Raw genomic sequence first — 23,744 nt, 5'->3', positions numbered from 1 at the left:
CTTGATATGGTTTGGATGTTTGGATCCCTCATGGTTTAGCACTATCCCCTTGCTCAGTTACTTCAAGTGAGATTTGATTGTTTTCAAGTCTCCCGCCTCACTCCCTTGCTTCTTCTCTCAGGCCTGCTCTCTTGTCTTTGGCTACAAGTAAAAGCTCCTTGAGGCCTCACCAGAAGCCAGTGCCATGCAGCCTGCCATGAGCCAATTAAACCTCTTTTCTTTGTAAATTACCTAACCTCAGGTATTTATAGCAACGCCAAGAACAGACTAACACTACTACCCTTCTTAGGACAAAATTGACCAGATACGCAGATTTCATATTTTGTGGCTTACACAGCCACTAAGCTAGCTGGCAGTGACAGTGTGGTGTGCTTAATGCTTCCATGTAGTGTTCTTAAAAATTAAAGAAACCCGACTCCCTAGACAGCCTGAGTGGGGGGCAGTGGGGGGCTACTTGATATTTCCTTCCCTACGGTCCCAGTCAGAGGCACGGTAACTCAGTACTTGTTTATCCAGAGCACAGGACAGCTGCCAAGGGACTAAGGCTCAAGAAAGACAGGCAGGGTACCTAACTGGGGAAAGCTCCAACAGAGCAAGGTTTAGCTCTCAAGGTCAATCACACACAATTTTTATTTCAAAACCAACTTTAGGCTGGGTGTGGTGGCTCACGCCTGTAATCCCAGCCCTTTGGAGGTGGAGGCGGGATCACTCAAGGTCAGGAGTTCGAGACCAGCCTGGCCAACATAGTGAAATCCCATCTCTATTAAAATACAAAAATTAGCCAGGCATGGTGGCAGACGCCTGAAGCAGGAGAACTGCTTGAACCCCGGAGGTGGAGGCTGCAGTGAGCTGAGATCACGCCACTGCACTACAGCCTGGGCAACAGAGCAAGACTCCATCTCAAAACAAAAACAATTTTTTTGTTTTTTGTTTTTTTGAAGCACGGTCTCACCTCACTCTGCTGCCCAGGCTGGAGTGCAGTGGCGTGACCTCTGCTCACTGCACCATCAACCATTCTGGGCTCAAGTGATCCTCCCATCTCAGCCTTCTGAGTGGCTGGGACTTAAATTTTTTTTCAATGTTATAGAGACGGGGTTTCACCATGTTGGCCAGGCTGGTCTCAAGCTCCTGGGCCCGAGTGATCCGCCCACTTTGGCCTCCCCAAGTGTTGGGATTACAGACATGAGCCACTGCACTGGCCTAAAATTATCTTTTGTATTAGATAAAAAGGTATTTTGAACCAGAGCTTATCAGAAAACAAAACTTTTTCTAACCTCACCTTTCTCTCCTAGTTGTCTGCCTAAAATCAGTTTAATCTTTGCTACAAGTTACATCTGCCCCAGAACAAATATCATAGAAAGAACTTTCATTAACTTTAACAATGTGGTCAGTTTCATACAACTACATCTACATACTACATCAACAACAAATGGGACAGAGTGAGTGCTTATGCTAAAATTAGACTAGGAATACAAGCTAGGAACACAGAAAACCTTTGGGATTGGCGATACTTCAAACAGGACTTTACTTCTTAGTAACAGCAAGAAATGAGCTTAACGTTTTCAGTGAGAGACTGCATGGATGATAATGCAGGATTTCTTTTCTGAAACTTTAGACAGCAGAATTCCAGATGGGCTAGTCACACCCATGAATGGCAGCAAGTGTGGCAGAACAAAGATCTAAGCTGACTGCAGAGGCCACTGATGAAAGCTGTGAAGTATCTTTCCTGGAAGGCAAGAATAAATTCATTTGGCTTAGTACTGTGGTGTCTCCATACACTGTGACCTGGTCACTGCTAGCACACAAGAGCCACACTCACTCTGAAGAGATATTTTTTTCTCCATGGAATTTTGTGGAATAAGCAAACAGAGTCTGGAACCGTGTCTGTGAGTTATGATAAACGAGAAGAATCTTGAAATTATTTTTAGTTCAAGAAAAACATCCCATAAAGGCCTATTTCCCATAAGTCACATTTTGTTGGCTTCTGGAAAAGCAGAAGACTCCTAGGCTAACATAAGAAGTCGTCTTCCTAAATATGTATTCTCATAGTCACTGGTTAAGAAAGGGATACCTTTTTAAAAATGCTGAATGCTGACAGATGTTAAATCAAAGGCAAATAATTTTGAAAACGATTTGGGACAGGTACAGTTGTCCTCTGCTTACAGTCTTCTCTCTTATTTCAGCCAATACTTACTTGCTAACTGGATTTATTTCAGCCAATACCTACTTGCTAACTGGATAGTAAAATGATGTGAGCATGTATGAGTTTACAGCCTGATGTAGTTATGTAATCAACAGCTGATTTACTTCACTCATATTTTGGTTAAAGATGCTCTTATTGCATGTTTGCATTCTTCGTTGTCAACGATGTCTGGGCATCAGAGGAGGAGGCAGGAAATGTGCTTCACTAAAGACCACTGGGAATAAAGGGTGGCCATCAGTCTAGATTGCAGAGGGAAAAAATCTCCATGTCAGTTTATATATTTAAATTATGTGACAGCAGGTCACAGAGAGAACAATGGACCATGAAATCAAAGATCTGATTTTCATCTGTTAACTTACTGATCTGGGCAAGTTCCTTTTTTTTTTAAAACAGGGTCTCACTCTGTCACCCAGGCTGGAGTGTGCAGTGGTGTGATCCCAGCTCACTGCAGCCTCAACCTCCTGGACTTGGGTGATCCTACCACTTCAGTCTCCCAAGTAGCTGGGACTATAGGCATACATCTGGCTAAGTTTTGTATTTTTGGTACAGACAGCGTTTCACTATGTTGCCCAGGCTGGTCTTGAACTCCTGGGCTCAAGTGATCATGCACCTCAGCCTCCCAAATTACTGGAATAACAGGTGTGAGCCACAGCACCCAGCTCCTTTTCTGATTTCTGCATATAGAATGGGTAAAATGTGGATAATACTTACCAAACACAGCCCAAGTTGTTTAAACAACAAAATAAAAATGGCTATGAAGCACGTCACATACTGAAACATACTTAAAAAAAAATAAGGCAATATGAAAGAAACAAGCCACAGACCTTAAATATAAACACCTCAAACATCAGAAGAGACAAAAATTTATAAAGGAGGGTAACTTATAAAAGTACAATTTCCCAGTTTATATGAAAATGGTTTAATAATAGTGAAACTTAGAAGCTGATAAAATTTATTGGCTATGACTACATTTTTTCTCCAATCACAGCAAATATTATGCAGACACTTATCAATGCAAAGCTTTTAATCCTTTATCATGTACTCTGAACCCTATGCACTACTAAATAGGCAACATGATACAATCAAAGGTTTCTTTGGCAGACGTAATTGTATGTACCGAAACGTTACACTTAACTGCATATTATCCCTTAAACTTACCTGACTAAAGGCATCTGATCAAAAGACAGAAAGTGAACAATTTTAATAAGTAGTTGCGTTTATCAGTAAGAGTCTACAAGGTAACAAAAAGTGTAAAGAGACATCTTTTTGAAAATTTATATAAAACCTTCCATGTTACTAAACCAACAAATATAATCACCTGGGTATACTTTTATTAGGGAAAAATGATGATATTGATGATAATAAAAAGAGAAAGGGAAAATGAAAATGCATCTCAGACCAGAATACCATAACAAAAGTTTTGTGGAAGCTGCATTTTATTTGAAAATCCACCCATTTTGCTAACATACATTTTAATATTGTAAACAAAAATAGAATCTGCAGAGACAATGCAACAAGAATGCTTAAACTCATGTACAGAATTGCTTTCCTACAATGAACTGTCCTTCTTAAGGCCCCTCTCAACCCAGATGTTAAAGATGTATTTACACAAAGCACCGATCAACAGTGCAGTTTAATTCTTCGTTTACTAAACTCTTGGCTAGACATTAACTGTAAAGATACTACTGTCCCTTATTTAAAAGGTACATGATCATAACATGGCACGAGCCAAATAAAAGGTTCAAGGACTTTGCCCCCCTTACCCCCCCTTGTAACACCTTCTAGAGTTTTAGTGAAAAGAAGGAAAGTCTTGAAGTGAAAGCAATTCCTCACATTCATTTTGGAAAGGCCCTAATGTCAAATGGAAAATAATGACATGCCAAGCACAAAGCAGTAAAGATCCTTCCCAATGCACTAATGCTGAATTTAAAATGTAGTGCTTTTCCTAGTCAGTGAACTGTTCCCTGGCAAAATCCTAGGCACAGAATTGACTATAAGGATTAATGCATTTATAATGCTTCCCTAAATCCCATAGAGGCTGAGAATTCTTAAGAGATTCAGACCTATGGACTTGCCTTAAAATATTTAGTGCTCTGTATGTCAGCTGAGAAAAGCATTCTGAATCAGATTCATTCTTGTGGATAAAAATCAAACATACTGTGCACATCCATACTCATTTTCATAAGGAGGTCTGATACAATATTAATGTTATGTAAAATTGATAATCATAAATAAATACAAATACTTAAGGAATGTCTACTGCAAACTGAGTATAATTTTTTTTTTAAAAAAGAAAAGTTAATTTCAGTTACTGTTTCTGTATTTGTGAGGACTGGAGAAAAGAAAGATAATGCATAATTAGGAATTTTAATTTTGATCCCTCAAAAGAGTCCTGTTGAAATACAGTAAAGGACACAGTTCTTCTCTCCAGGCAGCTTTTCCAAATACAAATTTCACACTTTCCAAATAAGGGCTTTTCTTGATAGGTTACTGATTATGGGTATTAACAGGAGTTGAAAGAACTGAAGGGTTAGTCACCAAAAAGACAGATCTTAGTCTTAAATCATAGCAATTCTTGGCTTTATAAACTGTATTGATACGTTCTCCTATAAACTAGTCCCAATTTCCTTCATGGGCCTTCACTGAGTTACTTGTAGCATTCTAGTGGAAGAAGAGAGTTTAAGAGATTTAAGAGACAGCAGTTTGGATTTTGCTGGAAGTAAGGATTTTGCTGCTTGAGCACTTGTCTTTTTGGAGTAATTCCATTTTCTTCCATCAAGTTACATAAACTGTATCTGGAAAAAAAAAAAAGTGGGTATGTTAATTCACTGTATTGTAGGATGTCCTCTCCTAAGTAAAAATGCTTTGCGGTCTTTACCATTTAACTGGCCCAGAAGTGTTCACAACATGCTAATCACAAACCCTGTTTATAAAACAAAGTCAGTATTACAAACTTATGTGCCAGAGAGCCCAATATTTGACACATATAGGGACTTCCAAATAATGATTTTTTGTTGTTGTTGTTTTTGAGACAGGGTCTTGCTCTGCTGTCTAGGCTGGATTGCAGTGGCGTGATCAAAGCTCAATGGCTGGGCACCATAGCTCACATCTGTAATCCCAGCACTCTGGGAGGCTGAGGCAGGCGGATCACCTGAGGTGAGTTCCAGAGTTCGAGACTGGCCTGGCCAATACGGTGAAACCCTGTCTCTACTAAAAATACAAAAATTAGCCAGGTGTGGTGGCGGGCGCCTGTAATCCTAGCTACTTGGGAGGCTGAGACAGGAGAATTGCTTGAACCCGGGAGGCAGAGGTTGCAGTGGGCTGAGATCGTGCCACTGCACTCCAGCCTGGGCGACAAGAGCAAAACTCCATCTCGGAAAAAAAGAAAAGCTCACTGGACCTCCTGGACTCAACCAACCCTCCTGCCTCAGCCTCCTGAATAGCTAGGACTGCAGACAGTCATCACCACAGCTGGCTAATTTTTTGGGAGGGGTAGAGACTAGGGTCTCATCATATTGCCCACGCTGATCTTGAACTACTAGCCCCAAGTGATCCTCCTGCATCAGCCTCTCAGGGTGCTGGGATTACAGGCATAAGCAACCACATCCGGGCCAAATACTTAACTGCTAAAAATCGAGGAATAGCATGTGGAGGAGGAGAAGAAAGATCAATGACCTATTTTTTCATGACAAGTTCAGAAAAATCTCTCCATAAGCACAAATACCACACGCAAAATTTCATTTGGGAAGCAAAATTTGAAGTATTATTTCCAAATGATACACAATTAGAGATAATAAAGGGAACAGTAATACTATACTAAGTCATTTTTACTAACATAAATAAAAATCTGAAAGAGCCATAAAAAATATTTTTCAATAGGGTACCACTGTTCATTCAAAGATATTTCACTCACGATTTCCCTTAAACTGCCCATCCAAAGATCTATTACTGAAGTAGATGTGCTAATAAACTTGCCAAATCAGAAGACTATAAACTCCCAAAGATCTAGAAGGTATATCTAAACTGGGGGCTAGAGCACCAAGAAGAACAAATTGCACTGTCTTCCAGCAAACAGAGGCAGTGTGGATCATATGCAGAATCCTTCTAATCAACAGGGCTTAAGTATTCACTTGCCCTTAATTAAAAAGCAAACTTTATCCGATCTCATCCATTTACTGTGAGCAGTGGGTGAGATTACTTTAATTATGTTAAAGATATTTTCCAAAAGTTGTTTTTCCTTATGTCCTATCTTTTCATTCTGCACCTAAAGAATAGAGGAAGAGGAGGAAGAGGAGAGGGAACCTAGAGTCCTTTAAAGAAATGAAAGAGAAGCATGAATTGTGTTTAATGTTTGGTAATTGTTTTTAAGTCCCCATCTCCCACAACAAGCAGCAATACCTAAAGTGATTTATAAGAAATCCTCCAAAGAGAGCTCTGCAAAAGGGTCCTTTCCTGAAGCTCTGTGAGGACTGTGACTGGAGGGGCTGGATGCTGCCGACAGCTGGGGGAAAAGAAGACAGAGAGAGGGAAAGAAAAAAAGATCTCAGAATGACAGAACATGAAAACAGAAAATGTATGAAAGAAGAAGTGGTTTTTGTTTTGTCATCTTTAATAAATATAAGGGCAGTCTTTGTAGAAAATGGATTAAGACAAAAGTTTCAGTAGCATGTCAAGTTAAAAGGTATGCAATGGCATGTGTTTTTCAGAAAACAAACTCTTGCTTCTGAAATTTCAAAGGAATAATGTCTTTTACCCAAAAGGTTGACATAAGCTGATCCATGGTTAAGAATTTTAATGTGTGTATGGGGGGGCGGTGGGGCGGATAGGGGAGGGAATACTAATTGCATTTTTGTTTAAAATTGAGAGAACATGTTTCCTGTGCCCAGGCTATCTGCCCAAAGCTGTGCAACTCTGACCTCAGTCCAGAGCCAACACATCTAGCTGCAATATTCTTTCCTTTCTTTCTTCATAAGGGTCGAAAAGTCCTGTCCTAGGTTCACACACTTTTTACATGAAGTTGTCTCCTGCTCGTTTATCTGGACAAACTGCAGCTGACACACACACTGTGGGAGGTGAAAGGGACCTTAGAGGTCACCTACTGTAACTGTCCACATACTGCCCTGAATATGGGGAATACTTAAGATCTTGGATCCTGCTTCCTGTTTGGACATATTTACTTGATTCTTAAAATCTGTCCTATTGTTTAATTCGAATATACTGTAAGGCAAGTAAACCACTGAACTCAGTATGTACCTTTATTCTCCCAAAGATAGACTATTCTTGGACAAGATACTAATTTTCATACATGTATCCTTCATTAAGCTGACATGAGCGTTTCAAACCCAACATGAACCATTTTACTTTGGAACAAGCTTTTAATTCTTTTTCTCCCTCTGTATAAGACTGCAAACCATGTAAGCACAGAACTATTACAAAATCAGCTATTCTTTTAGGGATGTCCAACTGAGCAATAAAAGTTGACTAACTGGAAATAGTTTCAATTCATACTTCAACATTCAAATCCTATAGAAGATTTCTTTGCTGGTGCCAAGTGATTTCATTTCTTTCTACCTCTTTATTTATTTATTTATTTATTTTGGAAAAGCACTATAGAGAATGAACAGCCAATGAGCTTCAGCAAATATTACATCACTAGTATATGCAATTTGTTCTGGATGCCAAGATCAATTTATAGGCATCAGTTATACTCAGGGTTGAGTAATTTCCTAATGCATATCTTGTTCCCAAAAACAAATGTTCAAAGACAATGGGAAGAGACAAATGGAAGCATGATGGAATCACGCAGGCAGCTACAGATGGGAGGACAGAGCAGCATGCCTGGGCTTGAGGTTTCAAATATCATCCACACAGAGACAAATTAAGGTGTAACAACTGGAAAGATTCCCCCTCCTCCCTCTTCAGCGCTACCATGGATGGCCAGTCAAAAGCAGAATGATTTCAAGTAAAGCGATCATCAGTTACTGAGCTGGAGGGAGTCCAACATCCACACTTATCTCCAAGATTAACTTCATTTCTCTCTGAAGCAGATTTTCTTTCACCTGAAGTTAAAACAACAGCAACAGCAAATCCTACTCATTGCAGATAGGCTGCATCTAAAATCAGAAGTTTCCTATGACAGCCCCACACTGAATTATCTTCTTAAATCACATGTTTTCATGAGGGTAGCAGTCTGAAGACCTGACAGACCCACAGTAAAATGCCCCTGAAGAATACAGAAGAGAAAAATCCATTCTCAATATGTGAGCATACTGCTAAACAATGTTGAAAAGGATCATTTTTCCTTGGGAAAAAGAGTTGGTTTTTTATTAGAACTTCTAGTAGTCTCTTAAATTGGTAAAACACATACATACACGTCTTATGTCTATAAAAATGTAGCCAAACTAAAACATGACAGAGACCACCAACAAGAAAACAAGACAACATCCTTGGAATAAGTTTCTTATCATCAATATCCGTATCAAGCAGATGAAATCGTAGCCAGGGCTAGCTTGGCTGCCCGCACAGCTCCAAGGAGTGGGACACTCAGCAGCCCCTGACCATCCTACCCCTTCCTGGCATCTTTTCCAAAGCACAGACACACCTTGCACTGGTGACAAAGTAGTCACCCCAGAGAGTAAATAAGAGAAGGAAAGGAAATGTGCTTCATTAGCCCAGTTACTGCTCAGGAAAATCAAGAACAAAATAGCATGAAGAGGCAATGGGATCTTGGTGGGTGAGAAGTAGGAGAATTTTAAAACTGTAAGAGCTGACTCGACTCTACTTATTCCTGTGAGTAAATTAAAGAACATGATGTAGGGTTGCTAAAGAACATAAAAAGGCATAAAAAGTACTAGAGGATAAAAAATTAAAAACACAAACCAGCAACAAAAAGACGGCTATTCACATAAATCACAAAATCATCAAATTTTACAAGAGAGCATGTTATTTGTTGTTCTGGACACCAAGACAAATCATAATTGATCTTTTCAGTCAAGCCCTAATACTATGTTGCCAGGTATCTATCACAAATAAAACTAAAACAAAACACAAACAAAAAGAGCCTTTATCTATTTATTTCAAATAACATTCTCTATCCCAAAATTCCCACAGAGCCAAAAAATAACTGGTATAGCTACCAGTTCGTTCAAATCAAAATGACCTATGTCACAACTGAAGATGTCTAAAACAAAATGGTCAATCGTAATGGTCCAATACAGACAAAGTCTTTTCTCATGTATAGAAAAACGAAATACTGAGAAGAACAGCGTATAAATCAAAATACTAAAATCTGCAAGTGGTTGATGATAGTATCTCTTAAATTCCTTCTCCCTTCCTCCACTACTCTAATCAATCTTTACGAAAAAATACAGTAAAATGTTACCAAAATCTTTGCATTATATCCAGAGCAATGATTTTTTTGGTTATAGAGTGTGTTTCATATAATCTATCAATCAACATTGTCTTGTTCTGTCACTCAGGCTGAAATGCAGTGGCGCAGTCACAGGTCACTGCAACCTCAATCTCCTGGGCTCAAGTGATTTTCCTATCTCAGCCTCCCAAGTAGCTGGGATTACAGGCATGCACCACCACACCTGGCTTTTTTTTTTAAGTTAAGGTCCTGCAATGTGGTACAGGATGGGTCAGACTGACTTTAATAAAGGACAAACACACCTAGCTTAAAGAAGGTTAAAAAAAAAAAAAGTCTATTGACAGACTATCATAAAATAAAAATGGTTACTCCTTCGTTATACTCCTGTTTAACACTAAACAAAGAAAATTTCAGGTTAGAACAAGAAAACACCAACAATCTCAGAAAGTCAGCCTAGTGGAATTAAAAGCTTATGAAAGACTAAATAGTTGGATATTTAGGAAAAAACTTGTGACATATCATTTGGCTGTACTTAAAATTCTTAGAGAACCAACTTTGCCACATCTTTACATTTTAATTTTTCAGTCACCCAAAAGCCTGGGTAGAAACTTAACAATGCTGTAGAGATTCATTTTGTCTCATTGGCAAAATCAACATCTTAAGAGAAAAATGGATTGTACTCCCTTTGCTTGGAACAACAGTGCCAGGTTTTGTAGAAAGATGGAACTGAATCTAATCCTCTCTTATAAAATGGGATTTAGAATACCAGGCCCAATACCTGTATTCCTGCTTATGGCTGTCTAGAGAATTAAATGAACATAAGCACTCAGCATGCTGCCTGGCATATATTAAGCAGCTCCAATATTCTTAGTTCCATCTTCCCTACTACCTACCATCAAATGTTCATCTACAGTTATAAGTGGCCTAGTTCAAATGTCATTGCCTCTGTGTTGTTCTTGCTCTTCTGCCGTGCTCTGTATGTCTTTCTTATAAGGGCTCTCATTCTATTATCAACCAGTCACTTGTCCATCTGTATTACATTCACCTTTAGGCTGCTCAGGTGCAAGAAAGACTTTATCTGTCCCTTGTTCAGTAAGTAGCAGTCACTTACACATTGTAAGAATTCTAAAATGTGCAAAATTAAAATGCCTTTTGGTGATAAAACAAGCTCCATATAAAAACAATCTCCAAAGTGGGGTGTACAAAGAAATTATTACAACTGTACTATTTTTAAAAATTCCTATTTTTGCATGTTTTAAATGTACCTCATATATTGTTGTAGAAATATATGAATGTAATCTATAAATACACATACAGTCATGTTACATACTTGCTATGGTTTTGAGTGTTTCTTACAAAACTCTTGTTTAAATCTGGTTGCCATTGTAAACAGTATTGAGAGTTAGGACTTTTAAGAGGTATTTAGGTTCTCATCAAGGGAGTGGGTTCGCCCCCTTTTGTTCTCTCTCTGCTTTCTGCCTGCTGTGTGATACCTTCCACCATATTATCATGCACCAAGAAGGCCCTTGCCAAATCCCAAGACCTTGATACTAGACCTTCCAGCCTCCAGAACTGTGAGCCAATACATTTCTGCTCTTTATAAACTACCCAGTCTATGGTATTCTGTTACATCAGCACAGACTTAGACAATGTCCTAATACTGCTGTGTAATCAAAACATTTAGAGACCATGGTGCTACTAAATAGGATTCCACAGAGACACTGAGTCACAGAACAGTTAGGCTGTTTTGGGGTAATGTTTAGAACATGACCAGGCCATTACTGGTACATTGAATCCAGTTGCTTAGGGATATAAATATACACTGCTGCATTTCATTTGCTTATATTAAAGATAATGCGATTCCTCAGCTTCCTCTGTCAGGGCTAAAAGACAGGATTTCTCTACTATATACATGTAGGGGTCTATCCTTTGGGTTAAGTCTAGTGCCACAAATAATTGCTTCTTGTGTTTATGCTCAACAAAACCCCACTTTGGGTTTCTGCCTATCAACAACATAACAAAGTTATGCCAACATTAACCCTGTCACCTTGAATGCATTACCCATTTTGTTTTGTTGTTGTTGTTTTGGTTTTTTTTTGAGACAGAATCTCACTCTCGCCCAGGTGGAGTGCAGTGTGCGATCTCGGCTCACTGCAACCTTCCCCTGCCGGGTTCAAGCAATTCTCCTGTCTCAGCCTCCTGAGTTGCTGGAACCACAGGTGCCTGCCACCACGCCCAGCTAATTTTTGTATTTTTCATAGAGACGGGGTTTCACCATGCTGGTCAGCCTGGTTTCGAACTCCTGACCTCATGATCCACGCCCCCCTCGGCCACCTAAAGTGCTGGGATTACAGGTGTGAGCCACTGTGCCTGGCCCGCATTACCCATTTTTTAGGGGATGCCACACAGTGACCTGAGAGCATTCCACTTTGAATGTACATTTTATCTGAACCTCTCTAAAACTTTTTTCCCCCAAAGACAGAGTCTAGTCCTGTTGCCCAGGCTGGAGTACAGTGGTGTAATCATTGCTAACTGTAGCCTTCAATTCCTGGGCTCAAGTGATTCTTCCACCTTAGCCTCCGAAAGTGTTGAGATTACAGGTGTGAGCCACTGTGCCCAATTCTCCTCTTAGAATTGTAGAATAAGGACAAATCAGGGAATAGGAACAATTTCCAAAAACAGGGCAACCTTTAAAAATTTTCTTACTTTCAAATATTTTCATTTGATCCTTAAAGCATAATGATAAAGTACACAAAGTAATACCACAGTTTTACAGGTATGGAAACTAAGGCTCAAAGTTACATAGAGAATTTGCTCTCAACACATGGTTAGCTGAGGAGTCAAGACTCTGTTGAATTGTGAGCCCCGCCAAAAGATGTGTTGAAGTCCTAACCTCTGGTGCCCATAAATTTGACCCTACTTGGAAATAGGGTCTTTGGAGATGTAATCAAGTTAAGATGAGGTCATTGGAGTGACCCTAATTTGATGATTAGTGTCCTTATAAGGAGAGGCACGTGGAGGTAGAGACCCATAGAGAGAATACCATGTGACAGGTAGAGATTAAATGGCTACAACTGCAAACTATGGAACGACTGGGGCTATCAAAAGCTGAAAAAGTCAAGGAAGGATCCTCCCCTAGAAAATTCAGAGGCAGCATGGCTCTGCCGATACTCTGATTTTTCCAGAGGTGATAGAAAACAAATTTCTTTTCTAAGAACTTAAAAACTTTTAATATGTTTGATCAAGTTTGTGGTACTTTGTTACAGCAGTCCTAGGAAACTATAATACAGACTCTAATGCAGATCTGCTGGTTCCAAGGCTGGTGTTTTTTCCCTCTTCAAATTCTGCTATCCCAATTAATTTCAATTCAGCTAGAATTTACCGTTATATTGAATTTACAGGAAAAAGTTAAAGTGGGAGTACAGAAGTTTTTAAAGGAACTTTTCTAGTAAATGTGAGACAATACATTCCCATGCTTTCTGTATACACATTAACACACATGGCCACTGATGTTTGTCAGGAAGATTCTACAGAACTTCACAGGCACCCAAGAGTTTAAGAACACTTTCTGGTTTTCTTTATTAAGACAAGAAATTAGATTTCTACCTTTTGGAGAATGTCCTCAGCAAAAACCTAGTAACAAGCAAGGTCTTACTCTATAGGTTGTCTTGTTAGCAACAGTGGTCAGCAGATGAGACTCCTAACATTTCTGTTTTGAATGATTCAGGTGTGTACTGGGAGCTACAGAACTAGTTTTCACCTATGGTACCACATTCCAATCCCCAAGGAAATGTCCCTCATGGTATTCTGTAGTAGGCAAGGATGAATGATTACAACACACTGCTTACAAGGCAAAAAGCCTTCTTCACAGAAATCCAGCTGGGCAGATTGGCTGACAGAGGAGGCATTGCCAATATTCACAATTAACACACCAAGAGAGTAAAAAAACTACAACAACAAAACCAAAAAACAAAACCAAAACGAAGCCTAAAAGCAGCCACTAGTTCTTAAATACAATAAAAGGCTTTTTCTAGTACTTTTATTATGCAAATATCTAAAAGCAACAGTGTTCCCATTCAGAAGGATAAAAAGCACTCACAACAAGCCATCGTTTCCCTTCAGGCACTTAACTGATGTCAGACTTATTTAAAATTAGCCACTGCAAAAAACAACAAAAAGCAGCAGCCATTTTGCATTTTTAACCATATCCTCCATAAACAAAACTGGCAGTCCTCCTTTAAAAAAAAGTCCTAATACCAGTCAAGAAACCAACAAAACTTGGCCAGGAGCAGTGGCTCATGCCTATAATCCCAGTCCTTTGGGAAGCCAAGGTAGGAGGACTGCTTGACAAGGTCAGGAGTTCAAGACCAGTCTGATGTACGCTCGCTCTACAAAAAATTAAAAATTAGCCAGGCATGGTGGTGTGTGCCTGCAGTCTTTGCTACTCTGGAGGCTGAGGCTACAGTGAGTCATGATCATGCCACTGCACTCCAGCCTGGGTGACAGAGTGAGACCCTGTCTCAAAAAAAAAAAAAAAAAAAAAAAAAATAAAACAAAACAAAACAAACAAAAACAAAAAAGAAACCAACAAAACTTTTAATACGCTTAATTTTAAAATTAAATGCCCAAAGGTAATACTCTGTATTTTTCATATTGCTTTTGGGAAAATAGGCAGATTGATATGTGATCAGTGGGAATTTTTCACATAAAGAAATAATAAGATGACAACAACCCTTCTCACTCACAAAGAGCTTCAAAAATACCTAAACTGCCATATAAACATTCATTTAATAAGTGTTATTTCATACCACAATGACTTTCAAAAGAAAACTGAAATTATAATTGTGTTCATGCTTAGTAACATAATAGCTGTGTATTGCAACTATAGAATGAGTTTATGAACTACTGGCTTAGCAACGGACATTTGAATTTACATAAAGCACCAGTAAGAGAAAGCAGGAGTCCCCTTTCCAGACACACCAGCAATCTGTACCAAGCAACCAAACAGTAAGACCATGAGGAAGCACAGAAGAGAAACAAAAGGAAAACCACAAGGACCTAGAATTTACCACGAAGTTAAACATCTAGGAAGATGCACTAATGTAGAACAACATACTAAAGACAGCTACAATGTTAGGTATGAAACAGAAAAATATAATATCCATTGTTAAACAATTCCATGAAAATATCTAAAAAATACAGAAAAATGACCCAGCACACACACACACACACACACACACACACACACACACACACACACAAAAGGAGAAAAAGGGATATGTGTATAGGAATTCATAAGTTCAAAGCTACAGCGCAGTCTACTAAATTAAAGCCATAATGACAATTTCCTTAAGAACTGAATCAAGTCTGAGCTAACAGCCATCTGGAAGGTGTTAGCTGCTTCCTCACAAACAAGCACTAATGCAGTGCTTACAGTAACGTAGATAAAATGTAAAACACACAACACACTGGAATGTCTCACTAAATGGCAACAAGACAAACATATCTGAGAGGGCTAGGGTTCTCTCAAAAATGTTAACTTGATTTAACAGTAATCAGGCAAGAAACCAAGAGCTACAAGTTATGCCTTAGGTAAGTAACAGCTCTCAAAACAAACACTTCAAAGAGCAAGGAAGAACTTTCGGGAATAGCTGTAGAACTGAGATTTGATTAAAAGATTCCATTTTGATGGAATTTCATTTTTCATTTTAACTACCATTTACTTTATCCCATACAAAGAGATGGATGATCTCTGCCCTCAATGATTTTTTAATCCAACTGGAAAAAAGGGAACAAAACAATGAAAGAACAATTAAAAGGTAATTCATTAAGAAAAATTATTTTGGTTTCAGCTAGCATTCTATGGACAAAATTAATCCAAGAGACTGGCTGAGAATCATTAAACATTAAAGCCTGAGAAAAAGCTCATCTAATTCAAAGATAAACAGTTTAATTTTTTCAAAAACCAAAGAGAGTCTCACTATGTTGCCCAGGTTGGTCTGGAACTCCTTGCACTTAAGCGATCCTCCTGCCTGAGCCTCCCAAAGTGCTAGTATTATAGACATGAGCCACTGCGTTTGGCCAACAGTTTAATTTTTAATTATTAAAAATGTTCAATCATGAAGTTAAAGCTGTCTTCAATCCTCAGGTGAGCCATCTAATGTTTTAGCTCACCATAACTATTAGCCAACAAATCTAACCAATTTTAAATACCACTGTAAGTTATTATAATGGTTACAAGTAAGTGAAATGAGAGATTAAGGAGGGGCAGAGTAAGTTATATGATGAAAAAGATAAGTTTACAAGGTGATTCATTTACTTAACAAAAAATGTACAAAAACTATTACATGTCAGGCACCGTTCCAGGAACTAAGGACAGAGAAGTAAGCATGCCAGAGAAGCTTGCCTTCATGAAGCTTATAATTTAGTAAAGAAGGCCCTTGCTAGATTGGATGGATGCCAGGTAGTCACAAGGTCTGTAAGAAAAAATAATGCAGAATAAGGAAAAGAATTCCAGATCTCATAAGGATGTGAAAGGGACATGAGACGACTGAAGACTGGACAAAGAGTAAACCCACTTTATGGCAGGTGAAGGACTTTTGGAAAAGACAAATAACAGCAGAACACTGGATACTTATTGAGAATTGTAAAAGTATGGAATCAAAGACTTGAATATTCTGTTAACTCATTATTATTCTTATAAATAGGGAAGCTTCATGAGGTAGTTAAAAAATGGAAGGAAAGCTGAGAAAAGGCTTTAAATTTTCAGTTATATTTAGATTCACATCCTTAGGCTGGGCACAGTGGCTCACACCTGTAATTCCAACACTCTGGGAGGCCCAGGAAGGCAGATCACTTGAGGCCAGGAGTTTGAGACCAGCCTGGCCAACATGGTGAAACCCTGTCTCTTCTAAAAATTAGCTGGGCGTGGTGGCGTGTGCCTATAATCCCAACTGCTGGGGAGGCTGAGGCACGAGTTTCAACACAGGAGGCAGAGGTTGCAGTGAGCTGAAATCGCACCACTGCACTCCAGCCTGGGGGACACAGAGAGACTCTGTCACCTACACACAAAAAAAGATTCACCTCCCTAAATGTTTGAGTACGGAGAGAGGTGCTACAAATACTGCCTACAAAAGATTATTCCAGTATTTACAAAATGGATTAAATCGGGGAGGCAAAGAACATGAGTGACTATTGCAAAACAAGCGTGAATAAAAAGGTTCCAATATTGGGTGAAAGCTGTAGAATGCAAGGAGAAGGGTGGGTCTAATTACAGCAGAGAAACAATTAGTGGGACTTTGTGATTAGACACATGGAGAACAAAGGATTTATAAAGAATTAAAAGTAACATTAACAAATTTAAGATTCTGACTTTCAAATGATTCAAATGACTATGCAGAGAGACCAAAGCTTCTTTGAGCCATTTCATTGCCGCCTGATTTTATTTTTCTAGTTATCAATTTGCTTCCTTCATTTGCTTTTTCAGTAATACTTAAGTACTCATTTCAAATTTTATCTTTCAACTAGAAACTTACTACCCTAATGTTCTCATTCACTTCTCTTCTGGTATAAAGTAGTTAGGAAAAGATATTTCTGTCCCTGTTTCTTTTCATGCACAAGGAAATTCTGGCACTTTTCTGGTTTCTGCGAAAGGGTTATGTGGGTTTTAGAAGGCAACAGGACATAAAACTTGGGTTAAGAGCAGATGCTTGGTGGGTGTGGTGGCTCACACTTGTAATCCCAGCACTTTGGGAGGCTGAGGCAGGTGAACTGCTAGAGCTCAGGAGTTCAAGAACAGCCTGGGTAACATGGCAAAATTCCATCTCTAAAAAAAATACAAAAATTAGCCAGGCGTGGTGGCGCACACCTGTAATCTCAGCTACTCAGGAGGCCAAGGCGGGAGGATGGCTTGAACCTGAGAGGTGGAGATTGCAGTGAGCCAAGACTGCACCACTGTACTCTAGTCTGGGTGACAGAGCAAGACCCTGTCTCAAAAAACAAAACAAAAACAGAGCAGATGCTGGGTGACAAGCAAATTTTTTTTTTTTTTTTTTGAGATGGAGTTTAGCTCTTGTCACCCAGCCTGGAGTGCAATGGCATGATCTAGGCTCACAACAACCTCTGCCTCCCAGGTTCAAGCAATTCTCCTGCCTCAGCCTCCTGAGTAGCTGGGATTCCAGGCATGCACCACCATGCCCAGAAAATTTTTGTATTTTTAGTAGAGACAGGGTTTCACCATGTTGGTCAGGCTGGTCTTGAACTCCTGACCTCAGGTGATCTACTCACCTTGGCCTCCCAAAGTGCGGGATTACAGGTGTGAGCCACCGCACCTGGCCAACAATTTTTTAAAGGTAGATTTTTGCCAACATTTAAAAAAAAAAGTTTAGTTTTTTCAAAAGCAAAACTCATACACAATGTTTCAAGATTGAAGGTTATTACCCAAAACTGTAGAGGATATTCTTTACAACTACAGTAGTTACATCCTGAATGTGTAAATGTTTACACATTTACCAGAAAAAACAAATGAGCATGTAGACTGTTCACTGCTGACAAAAGAAGATGGTGCTACCGTATTGGCCATTAAGGGCTCAGTCCCACTAGCAGAGAGACTGTGGTATAAATGAGCACTGGACTACGAATAGGAGATACCTGGGGATAAATTGATTTCACCACTTAATTAGCTGAAGAACCTTTCCAAATCTGTCTTCTTCACCTATAAAATGTGATGGTGAGAGCAGACCTATCTACCTTAAAGAATCAGGTGACATAATGTATGTAAAAGTAATTGGAAATTGTCTGGTAGCATCCAAGCTTAAGGTAGCAATATATTCTGACAACAGCCTGTAAATCAAGATGCAGAGGGGGTGAAGGGTTTAACTACATATCAGGAAAAAAGCTTCTGTAGTCAAAGGTCCCTAATAAGTCTTTAGCATGGACTATAGCTTTAAAAAAATTATTTAAATACATTTAGGTTTCTATCACTTAGTCTTCTGTAGCAAAAAAAATAATAATAATTTTTAAAGTAAATGATACATATCTGAAGTTAAATGTACAAATAACAAAATAAAAAACAAAAGGACATGAAAAAGACATAATCGTTTATCAAGAAAACATCTACAACAGATAGGGATATCATCAATATACTTCTTAAAAGATTATCAAGTTAAACCAGTAATCAGATTACTGCTGGTAAAAGTTCAATAGTAGTTACTATAAATACTGTAAATACTCAGACTATTTCATAAAAACAAATACATAAAAAGTAACTGACTTATAAAAGTAATGACTCTGTCAATTATCTTGACTCCAAGTTATTTTCTATTTTCACTGTAAATACTTAACTGATTAAAGTACAAGGAGAAAGTCATTTTAACATGGACAAAGGGCGGGGTAAAAAAAGAGGCATGCTGCTAAATGTATTAATTGCAACCAACATGAATTTTACCGCTTAATCAGAACTAAATTCACTACCCACTCTTAGCCAACAGAGGTATCAATTTATTAAGAAATGCAATATTCAAAAAGGCTGAAAAATGAAACGACTGCCTATGCTTCACTAGTCTATGAAATACAGTCCACTATTTCACCTTCTGTGGTTTCAGTTACCCGAAGTGAACCGTGGTCTGAAAATAGGTAAGTAGAGGATATTAAGATAGCTCAAGAGAGATAAAGATAGAGACGGAGAGAGCAAGCATGTCCGTGAGCAAGGGCACACATTAACAAAACTTTTATTACAGTATACTGTTACTGTTCTATTATTCATTATTATTAATCTCTTATTGTGCTTAATTTATAAATTAACCTTTATCAGAGGTACATATGTATAGCATATATATGGTTCAGTACTATCTCATTTTTAGGCATCCACTGTGGGTCTTGGAACATAACCCCAAAGAGAAGAGGGGACTACTGTGTATACAGACTAGATTCAAATTGGATCAAATAAACTAATTTTGGCAATGTAAGACGGTATGGTTTGGCAAATGTAATATATATGCATTCAAGTGGAAGGGGAATAACAAGTCCACTAACCAAATGTTCATTCAAATGTTTTCAAATAAGCATTAAACACATACAGTAACCAATCAGTTGGCATTAGAAACCATTTAAGAAAAGGAGGAGTGTTCTAATGATTGCATATAATTAACTACTTCTAAATACCAAACAGTATGAGCAGAGCCGCAGACACAGAAGGATAAACCATCCTATCACTTCACAAGGGCCTCATCCCAGTGAATAACAAAGGAATTTCCTATGTCTTCTAACCATAATGAGTAAAACCTTAAAAAAAGAAAACACACACACACACACACACACAAACCCACATTCTTCTAATGCAACAACAATAGGATAAAAAACAATGTATATTTATGGCATATTTTCAGGAACTGGGAGAGAAAACCCTTAGAAACACGTGAAGAGGAAAGTCTCTAGATTAAACAATCTAGTTTAGCATGACATTTCAAGCTTTTTGATTCCTTTTTTTGGTTTGTTTTTGAAAACAATCCTCGGTGGCAGAAAGTTATCTAATGAAAAAATAACAGTCAAAACTTTCTGAAGAGTTGCCAAGAGTTTCACAAGCATCTCAAGGGCAACACACCCTGCTGTAGCATCATTCTTGCCATTAGCCAAGGAACTAAAGCTCTGAGTTAATGGTTTGGAGGGTTCACAAAGGATAGTACACCAGAATCATGAAGAGCAAGTAGGCTCCTTAATCTCAGAAAAATCATCCTTTGGATCCACCAACTACAAGTTACCAAGAATTTTCTGTCTTTTAGTATTTGCTATCTACTTATCCTTTCCCTCCAAATAATCAATATTCCTAAAGCTCTTATACAAGAAAGATATGAAGCAAGCAATATCCATAATGAAGGGGGAAAGTGCTAGTAACTTGTTTCTCAAGTTGTACAAAAGGGTGTTATAGTATCATATTCCTTCCAAATCAAGCACATTACCACAGCTGCATGTAGTCTGTAATACCTGTGCTCCTGATACAGGGCCAAAGGGGTTTGGTGGTCTCATGACAGGCTGGCTGTATATTAAGGTTGGTTGCGTCATTACAGGGACACTTCCCATTTGTGGAGGCTAAAAAACAGAAAATTATCAAGTTAAAAGATATTGACTCCTATCTTCCTTATTGTGACTCAGTAAATAACAATGACAACAGGGATGACAGGTCCTAGTACCTTTGCTTGACTCAAAGGGTAACTTCCTCTGAACATAAGTAAGACTAACAGCTACAAACTTTCAAGAGTATTTTTTTTTCTTTTGGTATGTAAAGCCTTTAACATGCTCATTTTAAAAATGTGGTAACAAAGCCTAACTTTTTCTATTCGATGAGTAGCAAAATTTAAACTTTATTCTAGTACAACAGATAAAATGATTCAGACTAAGAGCTTCCAAATTTATCAGGTTTAGACATCAAGAAAACTTAAGACTCTGTCTTTGCTGCTAAGATATTTCAAAGTAAATTGCCTTTGTATAACAAATCAGGTTCTTATACCATTATGCAAGTAATCACAACTGAAGACAGTTGATTCTCTGAATAAGCCTGCTCTAGTTCTTCCATTTTATTTCACATAAGAATCAAGAAAAGAGCTTAAATTACACACCAGAGGTTAACTCTTTCTTGAGTAACTGAAAACAGAATCTCAACCAAATATGTTTCTTTAAAAATTACTACTACAGGGTATAAAATTAACCTAGTAAGTGACATTACCTAGTGTAAAAATAATGCACATACAGACTACTGTTTTGGTTAAAATGCAATGCTCTAAAATCTTTCAAGAAGTTCTATTTATTGTTTCAAGTAGACTACTATTTGCATTTAGAGCTTCATTTTAAGTTTATGGCCTGAGTTTCTCAGCAGACTTTTTTTTTTTTTGAGATGGAGTTTTGCTCTGTTGCCCAGACTGGAGTACAGTGGCATGATCTCAGCTCACTGTGACCTCTGCCTCCCGGGTTCAAGCGATTCTCCTGCCCCAGCCTCCCGAGTAGCTGGAATTACAGGTGTGTGCCACCATACCCAGCTAATTTTTGTATTTTTAGTAGAGACGGAGTTTCACCATATTGGTCAGGCTGGTCTTGAACTCCCAACCTCAGGTGATCCACCTACCGTGGCCTCCAAAGTGCTGGGATTAGAGGCGTAAGCCAACACGCCCAGCCTCAGCAGACATTTTAATGCAATGACTGTGAAAAAAAGCTGTGAAACTTCTCCACATGTATAAAAGGAGTTACTTCCATATCATATACATAAAGAAGTAACATAACAGGCACAATAGTAATACTAAGGGACATGACACTGCCTTCTACCAGGAACAGTTCCTCAAATACACACCGGTGGGTTGAAGCTACTAGCACCGTTTCTTATTTAAGTGAGTCTCTATATACTGAGAGTTGGGAAAGTAAGGGCAATCTAAAATGCACATTGTGGCATTTTGAAAGGTTAAGACTGTTTTTGTACTGTAATAACCACTGTCACAGGAAAATTTCTCTAGCCTTTATCAGACTAAATTTACCTCTATACAATTCAAGTGTTAATCCTTCCCATGCCCTACAATATTAGGTTATAAGATCTCACTGGTATTTAATATATGGTCACAGCAACAAAGGCTCAGAATTAACATGAATGTTTGAAATATAAAAGGCCAGCAAAGTTATGAGGAGAAAAATAAACCAAGTAATACTATGAACATTAATGCATAAGATCTCTTGTATAATGATTGATCTAGACACGCTTATGAAACCAATGCTATGGTTCTACTGCGTTAGGCACTAGGGCTAGGTGTACGAGGAGCACTAAATTCATTTTTAGGTTAAACTGTAATAAAAGCATATTACATATGAATCAACATTTTTTCCAAAAGCTGTATCTGGGAAAATACTTACAATTCCATATCCTATCATGCCTGTTGGTGTAGTAGCAGGATAGGCCATTACAGGGGGTGCCTAACATAGTGAAAGGAAAAATAAACAAGAAAGTGTAACTCATGTGTGTCAACTGAGTTCAAGGAATTAGTAGCTGTAGTTCCACTAAAAAGAATTGCTAAGACAGCTGTGAGTAAGTGCCACTTGTGATCATTAAGAACTGTCAATTAATGGTCAGTGAAAAAAAGTGTCCTGAAATTAGCAGAAAAGCAGACTTATTAGAAGGAAAAATATACCACTTAAACTTAGATACAGCAGTGATCTAAGATTTCATCATGCTTTTTACAGCTTTAAAAATCTTTAGATTTAAAAAAGTATCTTAAATAGTTCTAAATAGTTGTAAAATTTAAAGCCTATCACTATCATAAAAAATGTTTACCCAGAAAAAGTATTATTGAATGTTTTCTTACTTAGGTACCTGATTGCTTTAGCATTCAAAGAAAAAAAAAGTAAAGATCTCCAATCAATCAATAACCTGATCTTCCAAAAAGTTAGTTTCTAAGTATCTTACTCTTTTCAAAGAACTCCAAAGGTTTCAAACTACTATTGAGTATGACTATTTCTATGAACCATAGTTCTTATATAAAGTATGTATGTTAGCTTTCTAATTTATTCCAAAAATTATTTAAGAGGAACAATCAATTAGGTCAGTTCATGCTTTCATGTTTAAAAGAACCATCTACCACTACGATGTTTAAGTTCCCCTCTTCCTACTATTTTGATTATCTGTAAACATACAATTTGAGAACAGAATCATTTTAGATATAGTTGCTGTCTTAACAACATTTCCTGTGTGTGTTTCTCATAATGAAAACTGAAATTGAATAAAGGTGAAAGACCAATAACACTGCTAAAACATAAAATAACTGAAATTATATGGCAATTTGAACATATGCATGGAGAAATTAAATGAAGTATAACTTTAAAGAAAAACCACTAAAGTGAACAGTTCTAAGTTTAGTATTTGGGTGAGCGTGTAGGGCTTATTGGTCTCTCCCTACTTAAAAACCAAGATCTGCAAGAGCAGTAGACAAACTGCCAAGAAGAGCAGAAGCCTGTAAGATTTCATGCAGTTGTTATTTTAAACATTACCACAATCAACATTTCCCTTCATTCAGAAGTCATCAAGTGCATAGTGGCAGCACAGATACACACACAGACACCCAGCCATCTGGCAGCAAATGGCGGAATATTAAGCAAGAAAAAAAATTGGTATTTCCCATGCCACCATCAGAATCAATTCTG

General features: G+C 38.1%; 1 protein-coding gene across 5 annotated transcripts in view; it reads right to left on the bottom strand.

The window, feature by feature from the left end:
* Positions 1–3,143: 3,143 nt before the first annotated feature.
* The window catches only part of PICALM (phosphatidylinositol binding clathrin assembly protein), a 112,571-nt gene continuing 91,970 nt past the window's right edge, over positions 3,144–23,744 (bottom strand). For all 5 annotated transcript variants that reach the window (XM_011984924.1, XM_011984920.1, XM_011984921.1 and 2 more), the window contains 3 exons: positions 22,461–22,520; positions 20,553–20,657; positions 3,144–4,998 (listed from right to left, as the gene is read on the bottom strand). In XM_011984924.1, the coding sequence (XP_011840314.1) occupies positions 4,984–4,998; positions 20,553–20,657; positions 22,461–22,520 (180 nt within the window). In that variant the 3' untranslated portion in view covers positions 3,144–4,983. The remainder of the gene's footprint in view (positions 4,999–20,552; positions 20,658–22,460; positions 22,521–23,744) is intronic.

This window comes from Mandrillus leucophaeus, unplaced genomic scaffold (genome assembly GCF_000951045.1).
Source record: "Mandrillus leucophaeus isolate KB7577 unplaced genomic scaffold, Mleu.le_1.0 Scaffold276, whole genome shotgun sequence".
NCBI lineage: Eukaryota > Metazoa > Chordata > Mammalia > Primates > Cercopithecidae > Mandrillus > Mandrillus leucophaeus.
Note: the sequence above shows the minus strand (reverse complement) of the source record. Positions and strands in the feature narration are given on the sequence as shown.